The sequence below is a fragment of the Passer montanus genome, unplaced genomic scaffold, assembly GCF_014805655.1.
Source record: "Passer montanus isolate IOZ18808 unplaced genomic scaffold, ASM1480565v1 scaffold139, whole genome shotgun sequence".
NCBI lineage: Eukaryota > Metazoa > Chordata > Aves > Passeriformes > Passeridae > Passer > Passer montanus.
Window position 1 is genome coordinate 828,942 of NW_024360830.1, and position 21,056 is coordinate 849,997.

A 21,056-nucleotide genomic window follows, 5' to 3' on the forward strand; every position below is an offset into this window, starting at 1 on the left:
CGACCCCTGAGGGCAGAGGGGACCGTGAAGGGACAGTGAAACTCCAGCCTTGGAGCGAGGCAGCTCAAGTGGCCGAGGGGGTGGCGAGGGCAGGGGCAGACTCTCGGCATGGCTCGGCCACGCAGGATTTTCAGGAGGGAGCCCCGGGCTGAGGAGCTGCCCGTCTTTTCCGTGATGGGAGCTCGTGGGGACACTCCGGCAGTGCCCATCTCGGTGCTGCGACCCCGCAGCCAGCCAAGCTGCCGCTGACACACGGGGCAAGGCCACCCAGAGGCACATCCTGCACAGCCAGTGCTGCCTGCCTTGGGGTCGGGGCAGTCCTGAGGGTCCGCAGCTTCTCTGCTCAGGTTCATGTTACAGATAGCCATGAAGCAGCCCCCAGCAGCACCCCCGGCCCGGGTCGGCACTGGAGCTGGGATAGCCGAGCACTGGCAGAAGCTGCATAACACAGACTGGCAGTCCCCAACAGCCCAGGCCCTGCCGGACACTGCCGTTTGCACATGTGCCCCTCGCACGGGGGGTGCCGGAGGTACCCACGGCTGTGGCTGCGTGTGCAGGACGCGGGGAGCGGTGTTTTCGGGGGGAAGAAGGCTTCGCGTCCAGTCTGGAGGTGGCCAGGCGAGCCGCTGTCTGTGCCGCTGCTGGCAGCCAGCCGGGCTCGGCGGGACACAGACCTGCATCCTCCCCGACCGTCCGTTCCGCTGTCTCCTCCCAGCTGTGAGCCCACAAGGAGTGGCAGTTGGGGGCTATATAAAGGCAGGGAAACCTCAGCCAGCTCAAAAGAAAGTCTTGGAGCTGGTGGTGTTCTCCCTCCCTCCTGCCTTCACGTGATTCAGCTTCCCCACGCCGGGAGCCAAGGACAAGCCTCGCTGTAAGTACCCGAACTGAGCCGGCATTGTGTGGGGGAGCCCCCCAGCCTCTGGGCAGGACGGTGGCTCCGGGCCCCGGGGAAGGGGATCCCCCATCCTCTCCCTTCACAGAATTGGAGGAAAACGCTGTGCGGGAGCCCCGTCCCATCGCACAGCCCCGGGGAGGGGGTCCCCATCCTCTCCGAGACTGGGGGAAGCTGTGTGGGAGCCCCGTCCCATCCCACGGGCTCGCACGGAGCTCTGCCTGCTGCTGCGGGATGGACAGGCTCCAGCTCCCGTCTCCAACCAGCCTGGGGGCAGGCGGCACATCTCGGGGGGGCTGTGACGGTTCTGGGACGGCCCCACGGGCGAGGGCTCGCTGCTCTGCTGGGGCTCCCCGCTGCAGCAGCTCGCACGGGGCTGGCGCCGGTCCCTGCGGTTTGGGGAGCGGGGTGTGTTCAGCGCGGGGGAGTCTGCAGTGGGTGTTCCCACATGTGGGACCCTCGGGCTCCACAGGGCCAGTGTGGGGGCTTGTGCACAGCACGCTGGGGTGGGAGCCGTGCCCATCATGGGCTGCTGCTCCAGAGTTTCGGGCAAAAGCGACCTGGGCAGCACTGCGGGGTTTCAGGGAGAACAGAGGAGCCGCGGGGTGCTCCTTGGAGCTATGCCCTGCCCCGGGCACGTCGGACAGCAGAACTTCCCTTCCAGTGCGTCCCCCGGGTCTGTCTGTGCTGACACCCGTATACATCCCCAGGCCAGTCCGTGCTGACCCTGCTCTCTGCCTCCAGGTGCGGGATGGCTGCCGGTGGCTGCCTTCTTCTCCTCCTTTTGCCCTCGCTGCTCGCAGCTTCACACAGCCCTCCTGGCTGTAAAATCCGGATTACTTCTAAGGGGCTGGACCTGGGTAAGGGGACGGCCAGGATCTCACAGTCTGGGAAGAGGGACGTTGGGTACCCTCCTGGGGTCTGTGCTTGTGTAGGGCTCTGCCTGCACTGCCCCACCATGGGGTGGCCGGGAGGAGTGGGGACTGTCAGGGGCAATGCTCCCAGGAGGGCACGTCCCAACCCAGCCTCATTTTATCCTGCAGTGAAGCAGGAGGGGCTGCGCTTTGTGGAGCAGGAGCTGCAGAACATCACGGTGTCAGACCTGCATGGGAATGAGGGGCAGTTCCAGTACAACATCAGCCAGTGAGTGCTACCTGCTGCCCACGGCTTCCCCTGTCCATCTGTCTGTCTAACCACTCCTGTCCCATCCCTGCAGGGTCAAGGTGACAGACCTGCAGCTGGCCTTTTCAGACCTGAACTTCCAGCCACAGCAGAACCTTGTCTTCAACATCAACAATGCTTCCATTAGCCTACGTTTCCGCAGGCAGCTGCTCTACTGGTTCTTGTGAGCTGCCTCCCCTTCCACCTGCTCTGGGTGCTAGCCCACCCCATAGCTGTGCATGCTGGGTGCCACAGGTGCCTTGCTGCCCTGCAGCTGGCAGGAGCTGTGTGCTCCTCTCATCTGCTTTCCTGGCTTGTAGCTACGACATTGGGTCCATCAATGCCTCTGCGGATGGTGTCTACATCCACACAGTGCTGCAGCTGGCCAAGGATGAGGCTGGGCGCCTCAAGATCTCCAATATGACCTGCAATGCCTCCATAGCGAGAATGCACGCTGGCTTCTCTGGCACACTCAGGTACACCTGACCCGTCTGTGTGCGCCTGGCTCCCTGACCCCCTTCCCACACCTTCAGTGCTTCCTCAGCCCAGCTGTGTGCTGGAATGGGCACAGAGCCACAGGGAAAACAGGCAGTGCAGAACCACTCTTGTGTTCTCCAGGAAGGTCTATGAGTTCCTGAGCACCTTCATCGTCACAGGGATGCGCTTCCTCCTCAGCCAGCAGGTACAGCTGAGCACAGAGGGGCTGTGGGATGTTAGAGCTCAGCCCTTTGTGTGTGGGAGAGGGCAGAATTGTATCCCACCCATCTGCTGGGCCTTGTCCTGCCTCTGCAGCTCCTCATCCAGTCCTGGGAGTGATTCCACTCAGCCTGGCTCCTTGCCTTGCAGATCTGCCCATCCCTGGAGCATGCCAGCCTGGTGCTGCTGAACTCTTTGCTGGACACAGTGCCTGGTGTGTGTTGCCCTGGGAAAGGGACTGGATCCCATTCACTGTCGGGCAGACAGGGCTGGGCATCAAGCTGCCAGGCAGCTCCAGGCTAAGTCACAGCAGCACATCTTCCCTGGCAGTGAGAAACTACGTGGATGAGCATATTGGGATTGACTACTCCCTCCTACGGGATCCGTCCATCACCACCGACACCCTTGAGCTCGACTTCAAGGTGAACACTGGGTCCTGCCTTGCTGGTCCTTCCCCATCCCTGTGGAAATGGCTGTGCCAGCAGGCACGTTAGGTTCCATGGAGTAGGTGAGGGCTGCCCCATGGCTGTGGGAACCTCTCCTGCTCTTGGTCCAGGGCATGTTCTTCCCCCGGGTGAGAGAGGACCAGGAGCTGGAGAACCACGCGGTGGAGCCGGTGATCAAGGAGACTGAACGCATGGTTTACGTTGCCTTCTCTGAGTACTTCTTCGACTCAGCCATGCACTCGTACTTCCAGGCAGGAGTACTGACCATAGAGCTCCAGGGGGAGAAGGTAAGGAGCACCAGACACTCGGACTGTGTGCAGGCAGGCAGGAGGGAGGGATGGGCTGTGTCACAGAGCAAAGGAGGTCCCATCCAGGGAGCAGCTTTGCTGGGACCTGCAGCAGTGGCTTGCTCCCCCTCCAGTGGTTTGTGCTCTTCACAGGTGCCCAAGGACCTGGAGGTTTTGCTGAGAGCCACATTCTTTGGGACCATCTTCATGCTGGTAAGGGGCCCCCAGATAGGATGGAAGGCATGGCAGAGCCCCAGGGCAGAGCACAGCCCTGCCCTGCACACAGCCTCCAACTCACCTGCCTTCCCCAGAGCCCTTCTGTGGATGCCCCGCTGCGGCTGGTGCTGCAGGTCTCTGCTCCCCCCCGCTGCACCATCAAACCCTCGGGGACCTCAGTTTCTGTCTCTGCTTTCCTGAACATCTCACTGGTGCCCCCGGATCGCCCACCTGTCCAGCTCTCCAGCATGGCCATGGTAAGAAGGGAGCTGGGGCTCCTTGTGCAGTCACCCCAGTATACACAGGAGCAGTGTCCCCCATCCTGTGTTGTAAGGCTGAGCAGAGGGACACTGGACCTGTGGCATGAGCTGGCCTGGTTGTCCTCTGCCTGCTGAGCCAGCCCTCTCCCTCCCCAGGAAACCAAGCTGAGTGCCAAGGTGTTTCTGCAAGGGAAGGCGCTGCGTGTGCAGCTGGACCTACGACGGTATGGCTGGGGTCCCATGGGGGCACGGGGGGAGTCCCCTCCACACCTCACTCACAACTGCTTCCTTCTGCCCAGGTTCCGCATCTATTCCAAGCAGTCAGCGCTGGAGTCGCTTGCGGTGAGAGCACGGTGATGGCCTGGGAACCCTTGCACCCAGCCACAGGGGTGGGCTGGGCTGGGGAGAGGCTGTCCATTCAGGATCCCCACTCACAGCCCTGCCTGCCCTGGCTGGCAGCTCTGCCACTACACTGACCCCAGCTGTTCTCCTGCAGCTGTTCTCACTGCAGGCCCCACTGAAGACCCTGCTGCAGCTGACCATCATGCCCATCATTAACGGTAGGCATCACTGCTCCCAAACAACTGGGAGTGTAGGCAGGAGCATAGCAGGGCTCAGCCTCATCTCCGCTCTCCCTGTCTGCAGAGAGGACAAAGAAGGGGGTGCAGATCCCACTGCCCGAAGGCATGGACTTCACCAGGGAGGTGGTCACCAATCATGCGGTATGTGGTGGGATAGGCACAGCCTGTGCCTCCATGTCCTGCTGGGAAGGGCACTGTCACCTCCAGCCTTGCACTGACCCCTCTTCCCTCTGCAGGGATTCCTCACAGTGGGAGCTGATCTCCACTTCTCCAAGGGGCTGCGGGAGGTGATTGAGAAATACCGCCCGGTGCCGACCACTGCTGCCTACTCCAGCTCCCAGCCTGCAGAGCCCAGCCCGGACCCCAGCTCGCTCTAGCTCTCCTCCCTGGACCAAGGGCAGATCCCGGGCTGGACCCGTAGACTGTAGGTAGGAAGCAGCTTCCCTGGTACCACCAGCACATTGTCAGGGCGTCCAGGCCCTGGTTGGGCGCAGCAAGGTGGAGAGGGTGCTCTGGGAATCCCTGCTGCAGCCCTGCTCATTACACTAATAAACCACCTGACTCCAACCACATGGCCTCGTTGCCTGGAGGACATGTCCATGCTGGGGAGATGGAAAGGAAGCAGCTGATGCTGCTGCCCAGCTTGGGTCCTTAGGAGCAGATGCAGCTTAGTGCAGTGCCAGAGGGCTCAGAGTGACTCTGCTGCTGTCACATGTGGGTCACTCATTTCCAGGATGCAGGGACCCCTACAGAAAGGGCACAGCTCAGAGCCCAGGGCTCCCTGGCAAAGGGCATTGTCACTCACTGGTGCTCCTCAGAGAGCAGAGGAAAGCGAAGCAGGGGCTGGCACAAAGGTGCGAGGAGGAGCAGAACCACCTTGGTCAGAGTTTATTGCGAGTTCCTGAAGCACTGCATGCCCTGGCAGTGGGATTGTTGTGGTAGTGGTGGTAAGTCTCCTTCAGTGGGAGCAGAGGTGGTGGGAGCCAAGGTAGAGGTGAGTAGGACCCAGCTGCTCCCTGCTGCTGCTCCTCATAGCCTGCCCAGGCCGTGTGCGTGTGGGGCCAAGGGGAAGTGCTGGGGATTGCTCCCTGCCTGGGAGGGAAGCAGCTGCCACCACAGACAGGGAGGAGGCAAGACAGGAAGCCACAAAGGAGGAGGTGGCTGCAGTAGGTGCACAATGCCTCTCCCACAAGGACAGAGTCCCCCAGCCCATGCTCCCTACCCTGTCTAGCCGGGGGAAGGCTGCAGGCGTGACAGGCCCCTGTAGCTGAGCAGCAGCGAGGACGGGCTGTGTAAGGTGCCGGTGGTGAGGGCGGGTGGGGTGCTGAGAGCAGCTGGAGCGCCGGGCACTGCTCTGCAGCTCTTAGTAAGGCTGGTTCTTAATGAAGCGGCAGAACATGGTGAAGGCAGCAAGTGGCCGGTCTGTGGGCACCATGTGGCCAGCTCCCTGTAGGAAAGGGACAGTGGTGGCAGTGTGGCTGGGGTGCTGCCACAGCCCAACTGACACCACCCAACCCTGAGTGCAGCCTTAGTATCCAGCACACCCACCCACAGCCCCATCCCTGGCCCCCAGAGCCCTCAGCCCTACCTTGACAGTGAGGAACGCGATGTTGGTGAATTCCTTCACAAAGCCACCGATCTGGTTCTCACCATTTTCAGTGTAGAGCCAGGGCCGGCGAGCTACCTGCACCTGGGAGTAGCAGCAGTGCCTTCAGCACCTGCGGCTGGCCCTGCCCATGCTCCTGCCACAGCCACCTACAGCACATAGCCTAGAGCCAGTGACTGGCCTAGCCTGGGCCCTGCCCATTTACCTTCTGGCACAGGGAATCCACAAACCACTCATCCCCGAGAAAGTTACAAGCCATGTCGACGTCCCCATTGTACACCAGGATCCGGTATTTCTGTGTAGCAGACAGAGAGTGAGCTGTTGGCAGGGCAGCAGCCCCAGCCAGGTAGGAGGCTGAGCTGGCAGAGACACTCCCAGGGTCTGTGGGCTCCCCTGCACACACCGTGGCTCCAAGCAGCTTGAGGTACTGCTCATTCATCTGCATGTACAGGCGCTTGTAGCTGCGGTTCACGTCGAAGCTGTGGAGGAAGCATTGGCAGCATGTCTGCTCCTTCTCAGAGTAATCCCTCCCTGCCCACAGCTTGCTCACCTGCACACCTGCCACTCTGGGGCCTCGGGGGAGATGTGCAGAGCCTTCCGCACCTCGGGGGAGTTCAGGTACATGCTGGGGGCTGTGGAGTTGGTGCAGGGCGGGTCCATCCGGACCTTCTTTCGGGCTACTGGCATCCGGAACAGGTTCTGGGAGAGTCGGGAGAGTCACTGTCACAGCAGCACCTGCCCCACGGAGCAGCTGCTTTCTGCCCCTGCTGCCCACAGCAGCACAACTGGTTGAACAGAGGTTGCTCACAGCCCAGCAGCACAGGCACCTCGGCTCACCTGCCGCCAGGAGAACCTCAGTGGCATCCGGATGAAGGAGTTGCCCAGGTCATGTGTGATGAGATAATCACCCTCATATCTGTAGCCAGAGCGAGTATGAGGACAGACTGAAAACCCTGGAGAACAAGGGCTAAGGGCTCTCCTGGGGGGAGTCCTCAGCAGCAGCCACACACCATCCATCTGTCCCAGAGGGGCCCCCTGCCCAGCCCACCCTGTCCCTCTGTGCCAGTGCAACTAAAGCTCTCACCTCATGCTCCCGGGGACACCTCCATCGCATGGGGCATACAGGTTGTAGATATTGAGGCCAGACTCCTCTACAATCTGAATCATCTCCCCCATCTGCAAGGAATCACAAGAAGGGTTTGGGACTCAGCAGGACTCTTGTGGACCTGTGGGCCCAGGCACGTGGTGCTCAGTATGTGTATAGGGCCTCCGGCTCCCCTTACCTTGAGTGTGCAATTCAGGTTGGAGTTGTCATGGAAGTTGCACTTCCCCTGGGAGCAGCAAAAAGCCTGCAGGTCTTGCCACAACCTGCGAGCAGAGACCGGGACCACTTGGACAGATGGCAACACTGACATGACAGCTGCCCTGCAGCTCTCTGCCCAGTGGCCACAAGGCACACAACTTGGCCCCGTGCCCTCTTTACCCCACAAACAAACCCACCCATGGGAGCTGCCCTGGGACAAGGAGCTACAGCCCAGCTATTGGCCCAGGGCAGGCTAGGCACTGCCCTTGTCTCAACACCACCGACCCAGACAGCCCCAGCCTCAGCTGTGCACCCATCCTGCTTGCACAGGGATGGCACATCCAGCATTCCCTCTGCTCTTACTCGGTCCCCAGCAGCCCGTGGTAATAGGCAAAGTAAACCAGGGAGTTGTCATTGATCTCATAAGATGAGAGGCCGTTTCCCACAGCGATTCCCTGCGAGGCAAGAAGAAAACAACCCTGTTGTGTTCCAGCTCCCCGCGGGGCAGTCACAGCACAGCAGCCGCAGGCAGGAAGCAGATGTGGAACTGTTTACTCTGCAGAGGGAACAGGGAGGGTTGGGGGTGCCTGAGGACACTCCCCTGGCAGCAGGGACAGACACGTCCACCAGCAGCTGCTGCCAGAACCCCAGGAAGAGATGAAAGGCTGCAGGGCCAGGCGTGCCCTGCATCCTAACTGGTCCCACCCTGGCTGTGCCAAGCCCTCTGCTCCCCGGCTGGGCAGAGCCAAGCTGCCCACCTTCAGGTTGAGGCTGGGGTCCTGCATCACCCACTCTGCCAGTGTGGGAATGTAGATCCCTCCATAGCTCTCCCCTGTGAGGAAGAGCTCGTTCTTGGAGTACTCGGGGAAGAGCCGGAGGAAGTCCTTGAGCGCCAGGTAGTTGTTGTGAGCAACCTGCAGGAAGAAAGTGGCACGGTCAGGTGGTGAAGCTGCACCCCATAGCCAGGAGTGGGCAGGCAGGGGAGCAGGGCTCTCCCAGTCACTCACCTCCGTGTCATTTGTGCCATATTTCTTGTCATCGGAGTATGAGAAGCCGACACCAGCGGGGGACTCCACGTAGAGGATGTTGGCAATCTGCAAGGATAGCAGAGGAGCCAGCAATCAGGGCTCCTCTGGCTCGGTGGGGCCAAGGACTGCTAGCCCCGCCCATGGCAGCAGCCACAGGAGCGCGGCCCGCCCCAGGGCTGCACTGGGGTGGCCACATTCCTGTGCTGCTCAACAGCACACTTGAGAGGAGGGTGTGTTGGGTGGGAGGGGAGCAGTGGTCGGCTCCATGGAGAGAGCAGGAGGAACTGGCTCAAGGCCACCCCATCTCAAAGCCACAAAGAAAAGCAGTGCCTGTACCTTGTTCCATGCGTACTCATTGTACTTCAGTGTGACCCCATCAGGCTGGATCTGAGGAAGAAGGTGGTGACTGATGGGCAAAGCAGGACAGGACACAGCGGGATGGCTCGTGCCATGCAGCCGGTCATCCCCTGAGTCCTCAAGCCACGGGACAGCAGTGACTACTAACCAGGAAGGGGCCATGCTCCTTGAGGAAGCCCTCCATGGAGCTGCAGCCAGGGCCCCCATTCAGCCACAGCACCAGGGGGCTGTTCTGGGGATTGCTCTGGGCCTCCACGAACCTGTGGACGTGCAGCTGTGAGTGCCCGGTGCCAGCCGATGCCCCCCCGTGGCCAGGCGCAGTCCCACGTACCAGTAGTGCAGGTACTTGCCCGGCCCGGCGCAGAGGTAGCCCGAGAAGTGGCGGAAGGACGGCTGCTTTGGCAGCCCGGGCAGGTAGGTCACCTCATGGTCCGGGGGGGCGGCCCGGCCCAAGCCCAGCAGCAGCAGCGACGACAGCAACACCGGCCCCATCTGCGGTGGGCGGAAGGCACGGTCAGGGCGCTGTCGGCCGGGAACGGCCGCGGCAGCGCCCCGCGAGCGCCTCGGCCCGGCTGCCCCGGTCCGGCCCCCCGCTCGGGGCCGACCCCCGTCCCGGCGCAGTCGACCGCGGCCGCTCCCGGCGCGGCGCTCGCAGGCGGCGGTCACGGCGGGCACATGACACGCACCCATATGACCTGCGGCCCTCACGTGAGCGGGGCGGGGCCCGCCGGCGGCCAATCAGCGCCCCGGGGGCTGTCGGCCCCGCCCCGGCCCTGCCCGCGCACGTGGGAGCGGCCCCGGGCCGGGACCGGGACAGTGCGGGGGGCACCGATGGAGCCCCCGTACCCAAGCCGGGTGCCGGTGGGCACTGCCGCCCACCACCGGTTACAGCTGGGTACCACCGGCCACACCTGAGTGCCACCCAGCACCGCTGGGTAAAGCCGGACATCTCCAGGCACTGCCATGCATCGCCGCGTGATGCCCACTGGCCACTGCTGGTACCACTGGGCACCGCCGGGCACTGCCAGCTGCTGCTGGGCAGCATGGGCACAGCCAGGCACCCCGGCCCAGGTGGCAGCGCTGGACAGTCCAGGGTGGAATGCCTGTGGGTCTGGTTTGGGCCCAGTTGTGCCCAGCAGCCACAGGGCCCCCCCAGCCTCCCCCATGGCACTAGGACCCCTCTTGAGCCCTCCGGTTGTCCCTCCCCGCCGGGCTGTCAGCACCTCACAGCAGCTGTGACACGGACAGTTAAAAATAGCCCCGGCAGCAATGGCTGCCCGGTGCCGGCTTGCTGCACGCTTCCACCACATCCACGGCGCCAACATCCGCCTGGATGCCTCACACACGCAAGCCACGCGGGTGGAGAGCTTCGCCAACGGGCTCTGCTTCAGCCAGGAGCCTCTGGCGCCCGGGCAGATCTTCCTGGTGGAGATTGAGGAGAAGGAGCTGGGCTGGTGCGGGCACTTGCGCGTGGGACTGACAGCGCACGATCCCCAGAGCCTGGAGGTAGTGCCCGAGTACTCGCTGCCGGACCTGGTCAACCTGGGGGACACCTGGGTGTTCGCCATCACCCGGAACCACAACCGTGTGGTCCTGGAGGGGCAGGAGGCGCAGGCTCGGGGGCGGCCCTGGGAGCCCTTCCTGGTGATCGAGCGGGTGCGGATCCCCCGTGACACGCTGGTGGGGCGCAGCCGGCCCGGCCGCTACAGCCACATCCTGGATGACCTGTACAAGATGAACGTGCTGCCCGCCACCGCCCGGCGCAGCCGCATCGGGGTGCTGTACGCCCCCCGGCCCGACGGCACCGCCGACATGCACATCGTCATCAACGGCGAGGACATGGGGCCCAGCGCCAGGGGCCTGCCCGCCGCCCGCCCGCTCTACGCCGTCGTCGACGTCTTTGCCTCCACCAAGAGCGTGCGGGTGATCCCGGTGGATTATGGCTGTAGGTACCTGTGCCCCTCCCTGCGGCACGTGCTGCGTGGGCCAGCAGTGGGGAGCTCTGGTGGGGTCATGCCATAGTCGCCAACAGAGGGAAGGTTGGCGTGTGGCACTGGGCAGAGGGACGCGGGGTAAGAGGGCACACGAAAGCCTCTGGTCCTTGTGGAGCACGGGTGAGATCCACAGTAACACTGCTGGGCAGTGTCTGATGAAAGCTCTGCCATGGACACTGTGCTGGGGCCAGGGGAGAGACCCCCTGCAGCAGGCAGGCAGGCAGAGCCCCCTGCCCACCCTTCCCAAGCACAGTGATAGGTTTGGGTGTTTGGGGCTGTCCCACAGCTGTGAGGACTTGCTGTGCCCAGCCTTGCCTACAGCACGTGGCAGCCAGAGCCAACTCAGATCCTGCCCTGGCATCAAAACATCCACCTACACCCACCACGGCTCAGCAGGCTGTGCCCACACACCTGCCGCGTGCCCCCGACACGATGTTCCCTGGGCAGACACCCTGTGATGCCATCGGAGCCTGGGCAATATCCCATGTCCCTTGGTTTGCTGGGAGGGACCAGGCTAATAAGTGCTAATTAGCACCACTGGAAGAATGAGGAGATGGATCAGGTGAGACAGAGCCACAAGAAAAGCTAGAGCCAGAGTACTGCCTGTCCCCAGCACTGGCAACCATTGCTTCACACAGTGGTGTCAGGAGCATTGCTTCTGTCCCAAGGCTGGAACCTGGTATCCTCCCTGGTGTAACAGCTGAGGAGAGCAGCGCCTGCAGCAGACAGTACCCATGCTGCTGAGCCACCCATGGCTCTCGGGAGTCATATCACAGGAGCAGGAACCAGGCAGATTCTGTTCAGGTGCTCAAGGGGATGGTTCTCATGGTGGTCTGCCCCAAAGGTATGGCAGGCACTGTCTCTGCAGGCAGTGCAGCCCCAGCCTGCAGACACTCACCCAGCAGCTTGGTGCTGAGGCCAGTGCAGGCAGACCAAGGGAGTGGGATGGAAAAGAAGCACAGCATGAGTAAGTGAGACCCTGGGGAGTTGCTTGACAGCCAGCAGAAAAAGAAATGTAAACCAGCCACAGTCACACACAGCTTGAGCACATAACTGTCTCTCAGCCTTCCTCCTAATAACGGGAAGAGCTTTGCTGCCCGGGGCCCTTGAGCTTCCAGCCCTGCTGGAGCAGCCTGGCACCAGCCCCCGCACAGCCAGTTTGAGCCCAGGGCAGGACAATGCCGCAGAACAAACGCACCCACTACTGCCTTTAACCACAGTGCCTCCCAGAAGCTCTGCCAGCTCCTCCACCCCGCTGTGCCCAGCCTCACTGCCGACCTGCCCAGCTCAGGTACACTCTCTGCTCTCTTGCAGTTCCTTCCCTGCAGACGCTGTGCCGCCTGGTTATCCAGAAACACATTGTGCACCGCCTGGCCATCGATGGCCTGGACTTGCCCCCGCTGCTCAAGAGCTTCTGCCAACATGAGTGAGGTATCGAGGGTGCTGCTGGGCTGCCCCACATCAACAGCCCCCAGTGATGGCTGCCCGGCAGGCTCTGTGCCCCTCCTGCCCACTCACCCCAGCATGTGCTGCTGAAGGGCTGAGGTGAAAACAGGGCAAAGTGGGGTTGGGATTTTCCCCACACTGATTGTGTGGCATGCCCAGAGCACGGGCAGGGGGATTGATGTGGGTGAGAGAGAACAATAAAGTGCTTCCAGACAAGACTCTGTCAAAGGAGGCTTGGGGGGCTGGGATGCCCCTGTGCTTCAGCAACCCCTTGTGGGAGCAGTTCCCCCACCAGTGAGGAAGGGACCACAGGCCACAGCCCTGTGGGGTTCAGGATGTGTCCCTGGCCCTGGAATTATGCTGGGACTGTCTGGGTGGATCAGAGCAGGAGGAGTGTGGGAGGGCACGGCACAGCACAGCACAGCACTCACGTGGAGGTAAATTACAGCCGGACACTCATCCTGGCCGGGCAGTTTCACTCTTGGGAAAGATGTTTACCCAGAGAACGATGAGTTATTTCCTGTGTGTTCAGCTTGGAGGGGGACGAGTCAGATGCTGGAGCACCCAGACAGCGGTGCTGGCAGCAGCCCTTGCTTGGGCACGTGTCTGTGGCCACAGAGGCAGTCACAGTGACCTGGTGCGGGGCACAGCCATCCTGACTTGGAGCTCCATGCCCTCGGCTCTGTGCCCTCAGCCAGACCCTTCACCCCCTGGCAGGTGGGGATGGCAGCCAGCATCCTGCAGTGCCTGTGGCAGGCTGGAGGGGAGGCAGCTGTGCAGAGGAACAGCCTGGAGCGGGGAGGTCTCCTAAAACCAGAGGGGTTCCCACCGGAGCCAGAAAGATGGCAAAGGGGCTGGAAAAGCCTTCCAGGCCTCTTCCACAGCACAACCAAAGGGGAAACAAGCAGCTCTAAGCTTACAAAAAGGTGTTTTAAAGAAACAGGATGCTATATTTAGTTGGAGACTTGATAGTATCGGATCATGTTACAAAATTCGTGCTCAAAGGAAATCCCCAGCCCACAACCACAGCCAGCTCTATCAACACCAAAGTGTTAATGAAGGAATTGCTAAATTCCATGGGAAAACATGGACAGTAACCAAACCACAGCAGTGGAGCAAGGTCTCTGACATTCCCTGCTATGTCCCAACAGCAGGCTGGGAGCTGCTGGGGCTGGAGCTCATCTGGCTGCGATGGGGCTGGGGAACTCACCCACTCCAGAGCAGCGCCCACAGAGCAGGGCGTTTACTCTGCAGGCTGTTTTCCCTCCCCCAGCCTTGCACGAAGCCTCTGCTCCCCACCTCCCTGCAGTGTTATCTGCCCGGCAGTGACCCCTGCACACGAGGGCGGGTTCCTCTTTCTTGAGGAATTGAGAGCAGCTGCTGCAACCAGACAAACAACAGCCCTGCTCTACAGCGAGCGGCAGCACAGTGGGATTGCAGGGATTCAGGAGCTGCCACCTCCTGCCACCTGAGGCACCACGGTGAGACAGGACAACTGAGGAGCAGTGCCCAAAGCCCTGCCCGATTCCCCTTGCTCTGTTCCCTGGGCAGGGAAGGGTGGCTGCAGCTGGCACAGGGACAGGCTCAGCTCCCAAACAACACGAGGGTGATTTATTGGCTCAGTTGCACAACACCTCACAGCTGGATGCTGCAAGGACCTGCGGGTGCTGGCCACAGATGAAATAGTTCTGTCACGTGTTATTGTACCTAGATCCTTACAAATCTATGGGCCCTCATGGGATTAATTTGAGAAACCACAAAGAGCTGGCTGATGTAATCTCAAAGACTGTCGATGATTTTTGAGCAGTTTTGGGAATCTGGAGAGGTTCCACATGACTGGAAGCTGGGAAATGATGTCCCAGTTTCAAAGGGCAGGAAGGAGAACCCTGGAAACTACAGGCCTGTCAGTCTCACTTCAGTGCCCAGTAAAATCATGGAAAATATCATTCTGGCAGGTACTGAAAAACACCTATAGGAGAATACAGTCACTGGTCGCAGCCAGCATGGCTTCATGAGGGGAAAATCCTGCTTGCTGAACATGATTTCCTTCTAAAACAGGGTAACCAGCCTTACTGACCAAGGAAAACCAGTAGATGTAATGTTTTTGGGTTTCAGCAAAGCTTTTGATACTGTCTGTCCCAGTATTCTTTTGGACAAAGTGTCCAGCTTGCAGCTGAATAATCCTGTTACACAATGGGTGAGCAACTGGCTAACAGGTTGGGCACAAACAAAGCCTTACAGTGAATGGGGTGACATCAGGCTGGTGTCCAGCCACTAGAGGGGTTCCCTAGGGCTTCACCCTTGGCCCAATTCTGTTCAACACCTTCATTAACAACTTGGACTCAGGACTTGAAGGAATACTAGGTAATATACTAATGTTTAGTGCTAACAACACTAAATTGGGAGGAGCTGTCGACTCCATTGAGGGCAGAGAGGCCCTGCTGAGAGACCTCAACAAATTGGAGAGATGGGAAATCACTGAAAGTATGAAGTTTAACAAGAGCAAATGACATTCTGCACCTTGTATAGGGCAATCCTGGTGGTACAAACAGGGGAACAAGAAGCTGGAGAGCAGCACTGTGGAAAGGGACCTGGGGTCCTGGTTGGTGGCAAGTTGAACATGATCAGCAGTGTGCTGGCAGCCAGGAGGGCCAATCCTGTCCTGGGCATCAGACACAGCATTGCCAGCAAGGGAGGGGATTGTCCTGCCCTGCTCTGCACTGGTGCAGCCTCACCTCAAGTCCTGGGGGCAGTTTTGGCACCACAATATAAAAAATACATTGAGGTATTAGAGAACATTCAAAAGATGCCACGAGGACGGTGAAGGCACTGGAAGGAAAGCTTTTGAGAAACATTAGAGATTAACTTGGTCTGTTCAGCCTGGAGAAGAGGAAACTGGGGTAAGACTTCATTGTGGTCTTGAGCATCCTCATGAGAGGAGGCAGAGGGGCAGGTACTGGTCTCTTCAATGTCATGACCATGACAGAACTCGAGGAAATGGTATAAAGCTGAGTCAGGAATGATTGAGGTGGGATGTCAGAAAAAGGTTTTTCACCTGAAGGTTGGCTGAGCACTGGAACAGGCTCCCATGGGCAGTGGTCATAGCATCAAGCCTGTCTGAGTTCAGGAAGTGTCTGGACAACATTCTCAGGCACATGGTGAGATTTTTGTGGTGTCCTGCACAGGACTGCGAGTTGGACACGATCCCAATGGGTCCCTTCCAACTCAGCAGATTCCAGGATACCAGCACCTCCCACATTGCACCACCCAGAGCTGGCTCCTGGCCACAGCTGTTAGCCAGGTCAGTGACTGTCACCCTTCCTGCAGGATCAGGAGCCCCCAATCCAGTTCCTCTGCTGCCCCATGCACAAAGTGACGCTCACTCAGCAGATCAAGGACCCAAACTGCCCCTTCCACGCTGAGGAAATGACAGGCTGAGGGGAATGAGGGTGCAAGGCAGGGCACAGTGGAAGCACCCAGCTCAGCTCCCACTCGGTGCTGGAGCTTCACCTCAGTGGAGGGCCTGCTGAGCTGTCAGCCAGCTCCCACAGAGTCCTGTGCTCCAAATCCTCACTACTGTGGCTGATCTCTGCTGTGAGGAAGGACACCACCAGGGATTTATCCAAAGAGTTTTTCCAGGAACTCTTTAGGACCTCCAAGAGGCCATCAGCACTGTCTCACCCAGCCTGACGGGCATCACATCCCCTCTCCCATGGTCTACTGAGCGTTTCCCTCTGCAACAGATTCCTGTTTTAACTCAGCACAGCAAGATGAGCCAGCAGAGTAGCTGGAAGGCCAGGTAGAAGTGGCAAATGTAGCTACTTAGGCCTTTCTGGAAGATGCCCACAGGTGGCCATCCTCCTGGATCTGTACATTGAGCCTGTCCTGCCTGGTGCAAATCAGCTGCCTGGACTTCCAAACCATTGCCTTAGGCACATTGGCAGCAGCCTCTGTGCAAATGCCACTCAAAGACTGATGCTGTCTTCAGTCCTTTGGGTAATCTAATCTTCACTGTCTTCCTCTGAGGTTTCTGTGGCCTCCAGTTTTGCCACAGGATACAGGATGTAACAGGGACTGAGCTGGCTGGCTCACTCTGCAGAAGAGCATGAGGTGTTTCAGGCTGACACTGAAGGGCTCAGGGAGCTGGTGGACTCTGGAGAACAATCACACAACTCTCAACAGCTGCAAGAGAGGCTGACATGAGCTGCTGCTTCTACTGAGCTGCTGCCAGTGGGGGAAGCCTGGCCAGAGCTCTGGGATGTGTCACCATGGCACACCAGAGGGGCAAGAGGCAAGTCTGAAACAGGCAGACTTTGGGGAGTTGCCTGAGCAGCACAGTGATCAGGATGTGGAGCAGAGTGTCATGGCATCAGGAGGGATCAGAAATACACTCTTTCTAGTGCCAGGCCAGGGTGGTGATGCAGCTCTCCAGAGAGAACCCAGCAGTGAAAATTTGACATAACCCTTGGAAGACAATCTCCAGCTCTATGAAGAAGCCTCTGCTCTCCCCCCAGCTGCCCTCTGTGCCTGGCCCAGCTCCCATCCTCGAGCAGCCAGTGAAGGTGGAGCTGAGGCAGCAAGTGCGGCGGGATGAGGTCTCTCAGGACGGTGAGCAGCTCCTGCCGGTGGCTCTCGGTGCCTGCACCCAGGGCTCTCCCGGCGGCGGTCACGGCCAGCCGCCCGGTGCGGTGCTCGGCACACACAGAGGGGAGCGCGGGGGCGGCGCGGCTGGGGCTCCGGGCCGGGGCCGCCAGCCAGGGCGGCGTGCGGGCACCGGCTCCTGCCTGGCGGCCCGCCCAGCGCTGTGCAGCAGCTCCAGGCTCAGCGGCTGGGTGTAGCCGTGGTATTTTCTGAAAAATCCTTTTGCCAGGATTTTTCTCCTGAGGAGCCTCAGGAAAGAAATGTGAACAATGACTGTCCGCTGCTGTGGAATGCAACAGGTGCATCTTCCATTGGTCCATGTGCATTGTTTTCAATTGATGACCAATCACAGCCACCCGCGTCGATGCTGTGAGCAGTCACAAGATTTTGTTATTCTGTTCTATTCCTGTTCTTTCAAGCCTTCTGAAGATCTTTTCTCTCTGTTCCTTTAGTATAGTTTTTATGTAGTATTTTAATATAATATATATCATAAGATAATAAACCAGCATTCTGAAATGGAGTCAAGCCTCACATCTCCACACATGGGGAGTTCCCAGCAGCTGGGCTCTCTCATCTCCCTTCAGCAACAAGTGCACCACTCTGCCCTCGCTCCTTGCTGTCCATAAGGAAGGTGTAGAGGACATGTCCTCTCTTGCCCAGCGTAGGAGAAGACTCTCAGCAACTGCTTGAAGAAGCACTTCATCGCATTGGTGTGGAAGCTGGTACCCATGTGTTTGTGTCTTTATCCCTAAAGCACACGGTTCTGCAGCCCTGGAGGAGCAGGCTAGAACATGACAAGAAAAGCTTCAAGGAAGGAGATTAAACTGTATTTTAAGAAGGCAAGTTATATTTTAAAAGGGCAAAGGGAGCAGTTGCATAACCAGTGAGTGACCTTGTAGCCTTTGTGCACACAAGCAGATCCACCAGCTACGATGGAAACAGTGTCACTACAGCCGCTTGGAGAAGTGAGGGCCATGGAATGAAGCGCTCCCGAGGGAAACTGAGATCACCTTTCCACCGCAGTGAGGTAAGGACAGCTGGAGAATGCTGCCGGTGCCGCGCTTGAAGTCTTGAGCTGGAAAAGGCAGGAGCTACACAGCGAACACAAGCGTGTGGCACAGCTGGCAGCGCGCCGGTACCGGGGCCTCACACTGCCGGGCTCAGCCCGGTTACCCGAGCCAGGTACGGACAGGGCCTGTGCCCGGGGCAGCGCTGGGCCGGGCACAAGCGGCGGCTCCAGGGGCCGGGCTGGGCCCAAGCGGCGGCTCCAGGGGCCGGGCCGTGCCACACCGGGTCCCCGGGCGCGCGGCCCTGCCACAGGGGCTGCTGCGAGCTCCGCACGGGCGCGGCGGCCGGGCCTTACCTGACGTCCTGGCCGACAGCGGCGCCGTGCTGCCGGCTGTGGCCGCGCACCGGGACGCAGCTCCGCAGCCCGTGCAGGCGAGGAAGCGGGCGCATGGCGAGCGGTGGGACAGCCGGAGCCCGTCCGCCCAGCCGCCCCAGCCCACCCCGCCATCCCCGTTAAACCAGCCGGGCACCGCCCGCACCCTGATATTGACCAATCAGCGCCGTCTTCTCCCGATTGACAGGAGGCGAACCAACCAGCCCAGAGCATCCTGACAAGACACGGGTGACTGACAGCTCTACCGTCCAATCACATGGCGGCCTTTGCCCCGCGGGTGGGCGGTGTTTCCTGGTCCGCGGTGCGGGTCGGGTCGCGGTGCCGGTGCCGGTTCGCGGCGGTGATGGAGCCTCCAGGCGACGCCGGCGGGGCCGGAGCGGGGCCGGGATCCGGGCCGCCGCCGTCCGGGGACCTGCGCAGCGTGCTGATCACCAGCGTGCTGAACCTGGAGCGGCTGGAGGTCGACCTCTTCAGGTGCGGGCGGACGCCGGGGCAACGGGACGGGGCCGCCAACTCCTCCTCCGCCGCGCTCACCGCGGCCGCCCTCTCCCCGCAGGGGCCAGCACCACTGGGTGCCCGCCACGCAGCACCTCTTCGGCGGGCAGATCGTGGGGCAGGCGCTGGTGGCGGCGGCCCACGCCGTGAGCCGCGACGAGCAGGTGCACTCGCTGCACTGCTACTTCGTGCGGACAGGTGCGCCCGGGCACCGGGGAGCCGGGCGGCGGGGACGGCGCGCAGGGGGTCCGGAGGGGCCCGGCACCGGCTGGGGCGCTGCGGAAGTTCGCAGGAGTGCGGAGGAGCCGTCATGCCGGTGCCAGCAGGCAGGGAGGGTGTGAGCTCTGCAGGGCCCCTGCGCAACGTCCCTTTCCCGTGGCAGGGGACCCCAAGGTGCCGGTGCTGTACCAGGTGGAGCGGACCCGCACGGGGAAGAGTTTCTCTGTTCGCTCTGTAAAGGCCATCCAGCATGGAAAGCCCATCTTCATCTGCCAGGCCTCCTTCCAGCTGTCCCAGGGAAGCCCAGTGCAGCACCAGTTCACCATGCCCACCGTGCCACCCCCCGAGGAGCTGCTGACACAGGAGGAGCTCATCCAGAAGTTCCTGCAGTGAGTGGGGTGGAAGGGGCACGCCAGGGATGCCCTTGCTGCCTGGGCATAGGGAGGTGTGGGAGAGTATTGTCTGAGGAGTTCTCAAATATGCCTGGGAGGGGAGCAGAGGAGCAGGACACAACAGCAGCTGTGCCCCTCTTGTGTTTCTGTGTGCCCCTAGTCCCTGGGCTGGAGCTGCTGCCAGTAGGATGTGTTCCAACCTGCCTGTGTGGCATTAACCTCACTTCTTTGTGCTGGGTTGCAGGAATCCTAATGTGGCTGAGGGATACAGGAAGCGCCTCACCAAGATCCAAGCTCAAGATGTGCCAATTGACATTAAACCTGTGAACCCACCAGATATATTCAGCTCAGAGCCACAGGAGCCAAAGCAACTCTTCTGGGTGCGAGCACGAGGCTACATAGGTGGGTCCTGCTGGGTCCAGGTGCCCCCCAAACCAAGGGCTTAAGCACCAGCTCACACTGTGCAGCACTGTAGCAACAGAGTGGGCTGGGAGGGCTGTGATTAGGGGGCTGCCTGTGCCCCAGCCCCCAGCCTGGGCACCTCAAGGCTGTAATACAGGCGTGGGTGCAGAGGTAATGCCGTGAGCCATGCTGGGGCCTGGCACGGCAAAGGGAATAAGTCTGGAAGAATGTCAGCTGTGCTTGGCAGCTGGCTCCAGGGGAGAGAGAGGAGCCCCGGGGGCTCTGCACCCCAGACATGTCCCACGGGACAGGCAGCGCTGGTTGCTCTGCAGGGGAGACTGACATGAAGGTGCACTGCTGCGTGGCCGCCTACATCTCTGACTACGCCTTCCTGGGCACGGCCCTGCTCCCGCACCGGCAGTACCGCATCAAGTTCATGGTGTCCCTCGACCATTCCATGTGGTTCCACGCGCCCTTCAGAGCTGACCACTGGATGCTGTACGAGTGTGAGAGCCCCTGGGCTGGTAAGTCCTTAGCGGGTTTTTGGGAGACCTTCCTGGCCGAGGGCAGCCCTGCCTGTCCTGCGGCAGGGGCTGCAGTCTGACAGGCTCTCTCTGCAGGTGGGTGCCGGGGCCTGGTGCAGGGCCGGCTGTGGCGCAGGGACGGGGTCCTGGCTGTCACCTGCGCACAGGAAGGTGTCATCAGGGTGGAACAGACACCAAAGCAGAGCAAGCTCTAGCTAAGGAGATCCTACTGACTGGGGCTGAGGTATGCTGAGGGAGGCACCCTGAGATCAGGAACAGGACCTGGACAGAACAGGAAGGAGACCAGGTGGGACCAAGCGCTGCAGGAAGTCCCAGTGCCAGAGGTGTCTGCAGCAGAATGTGACCAACAGAGCATCGCTGCCACCAGCTGCTAGCTGTGCAGCATGTAAGTGCATGCTGCCATCAGCTATCCTTCACCCACCTTAAAATAAAGTCATTGGGTGAAGAGCTGGACTCTGTCCCTGGAGTTTGTCCCCTTGGACCCGTGACTGGGCTTGCACGAGGGCGGGCAGTGCCAGGAGCACAGTGCATCAGCTCTGCCCCCATGCCAGGCTGGCTCACGGGAGGGGAAGGTGCTACTTTGGCACACGTTGTTTCCTCTTCTCACTTCTGCACTGCTTGTACTGCTTTGGCTCCTCAGTTGCTACTTCTGCTTGTCCTTGGGCTCCTCCCCAGGACTGGGCTTGG

General features: G+C 60.6%; 4 protein-coding genes across 5 annotated transcripts; 3 read left to right on the top strand and 1 right to left on the bottom strand.

Moving 5' to 3' along the window:
* Window positions 1–64: 64 nt before the first annotated feature.
* LOC120497808 (phospholipid transfer protein) lies at window positions 65–5,905 on the top strand. Its single transcript, XM_039699729.1, has 16 exons — window positions 65–871; window positions 1,637–1,752; window positions 1,936–2,035; window positions 2,109–2,237; window positions 2,374–2,529; window positions 2,672–2,735; window positions 2,900–2,963; window positions 3,080–3,171; window positions 3,306–3,482; window positions 3,636–3,695; window positions 3,794–3,955; window positions 4,115–4,182; window positions 4,258–4,300; window positions 4,455–4,518; window positions 4,604–4,680; window positions 4,776–5,905. The coding sequence occupies exons 1-16, from the start codon at window positions 501–503 to the stop codon at window positions 4,914–4,916; spliced, it is 1,884 nt and encodes a 627-aa protein (XP_039555663.1). The 5' UTR covers window positions 65–500; the 3' UTR covers window positions 4,917–5,905.
* CTSA (cathepsin A) lies at window positions 5,413–18,445 on the bottom strand. 2 transcript variants are annotated; one of them, XM_039699730.1, is made up of 15 exons: window positions 18,278–18,445; window positions 9,165–9,325; window positions 8,982–9,093; window positions 8,813–8,863; window positions 8,456–8,542; window positions 8,207–8,362; window positions 7,812–7,903; window positions 7,429–7,513; window positions 7,230–7,321; window positions 6,983–7,061; window positions 6,696–6,844; window positions 6,549–6,624; window positions 6,351–6,440; window positions 6,128–6,229; window positions 5,413–5,986 (listed from the first exon to the last, which is right to left on the bottom strand). In XM_039699730.1, exons 1-15 carry the CDS (start codon window positions 18,428–18,430, stop codon window positions 5,903–5,905), a joined length of 1,569 nt encoding a protein of 522 aa, XP_039555664.1. In that variant the 5' UTR covers window positions 18,431–18,445; the 3' UTR covers window positions 5,413–5,902. The 2 variants fall into 2 exon arrangements, with proteins under 2 accessions (XP_039555664.1, XP_039555665.1); XM_039699731.1 differs by lacking the exon at window positions 18,278–18,445 and adding an exon at window positions 9,460–9,521.
* On the top strand, window positions 10,078–12,491 carry NEURL2 (neuralized E3 ubiquitin protein ligase 2). Its single transcript, XM_039699738.1, has 2 exons — window positions 10,078–10,778; window positions 12,142–12,491. Exons 1-2 carry the CDS (start codon window positions 10,103–10,105, stop codon window positions 12,255–12,257), a joined length of 792 nt encoding a protein of 263 aa, XP_039555672.1. The 5' UTR covers window positions 10,078–10,102; the 3' UTR covers window positions 12,258–12,491.
* Window positions 17,733–20,822, top strand: ACOT8 (acyl-CoA thioesterase 8). Its single transcript, XM_039699736.1, has 7 exons — window positions 17,733–17,941; window positions 18,504–18,790; window positions 18,873–19,009; window positions 19,194–19,419; window positions 19,667–19,824; window positions 20,157–20,348; window positions 20,445–20,822. Exons 2-7 carry the CDS (start codon window positions 18,573–18,575, stop codon window positions 20,561–20,563), a joined length of 1,050 nt encoding a protein of 349 aa, XP_039555670.1. The 5' UTR covers window positions 17,733–17,941; window positions 18,504–18,572; the 3' UTR covers window positions 20,564–20,822.
* The last annotated feature ends 234 nt before the right edge of the window (window positions 20,823–21,056 follow it).

Bases quoted from the DNA above. Each gene is read 5' to 3' on its own strand.
- CTSA (XM_039699730.1), bottom strand. From the start codon at position 18,430: ATGGCGGGGTGGGCTGGGGCGGCTGGGCGGACGGGCTCCGGCTGTCCC. The intron at 7,062-7,229 runs GTGAGAGCTTTA...CTCTGGCTACAG, and splicing joins GGTGTCCCCGGGAGCATGAG to ATATGAGGGTGATTATCTCA. The intron at 6,230-6,350 runs GTAAATGGGCAG...TGCTACTCCCAG, and splicing joins TGGATTCCCTGTGCCAGAAG to GTGCAGGTAGCTCGCCGGCC.
- NEURL2 (XM_039699738.1), top strand. From the start codon at position 10,103: ATGGCTGCCCGGTGCCGGCTTGCTGCACGCTTCCACCACATCCACGGC. The intron at 10,779-12,141 runs GTAGGTACCTGT...GCTCTCTTGCAG, and splicing joins GATCCCGGTGGATTATGGCT to TTCCTTCCCTGCAGACGCTG.
- ACOT8 (XM_039699736.1), top strand. From the start codon at position 18,573: ATGGCGGCCTTTGCCCCGCGGGTGGGCGGTGTTTCCTGGTCCGCGGTG. The intron at 19,010-19,193 runs GTGCGCCCGGGC...TTCCCGTGGCAG, and splicing joins CTGCTACTTCGTGCGGACAG to GGGACCCCAAGGTGCCGGTG. The intron at 19,420-19,666 runs GTGAGTGGGGTG...GCTGGGTTGCAG, and splicing joins CTCATCCAGAAGTTCCTGCA to GAATCCTAATGTGGCTGAGG.
- LOC120497808 (XM_039699729.1), top strand. From the start codon at position 501: ATGTGCCCCTCGCACGGGGGGTGCCGGAGGTACCCACGGCTGTGGCTG. The intron at 3,956-4,114 runs GTAAGAAGGGAG...CTCCCTCCCCAG, and splicing joins AGCTCTCCAGCATGGCCATG to GAAACCAAGCTGAGTGCCAA. The intron at 4,183-4,257 runs GTATGGCTGGGG...CCTTCTGCCCAG, and splicing joins GTGCAGCTGGACCTACGACG to GTTCCGCATCTATTCCAAGC.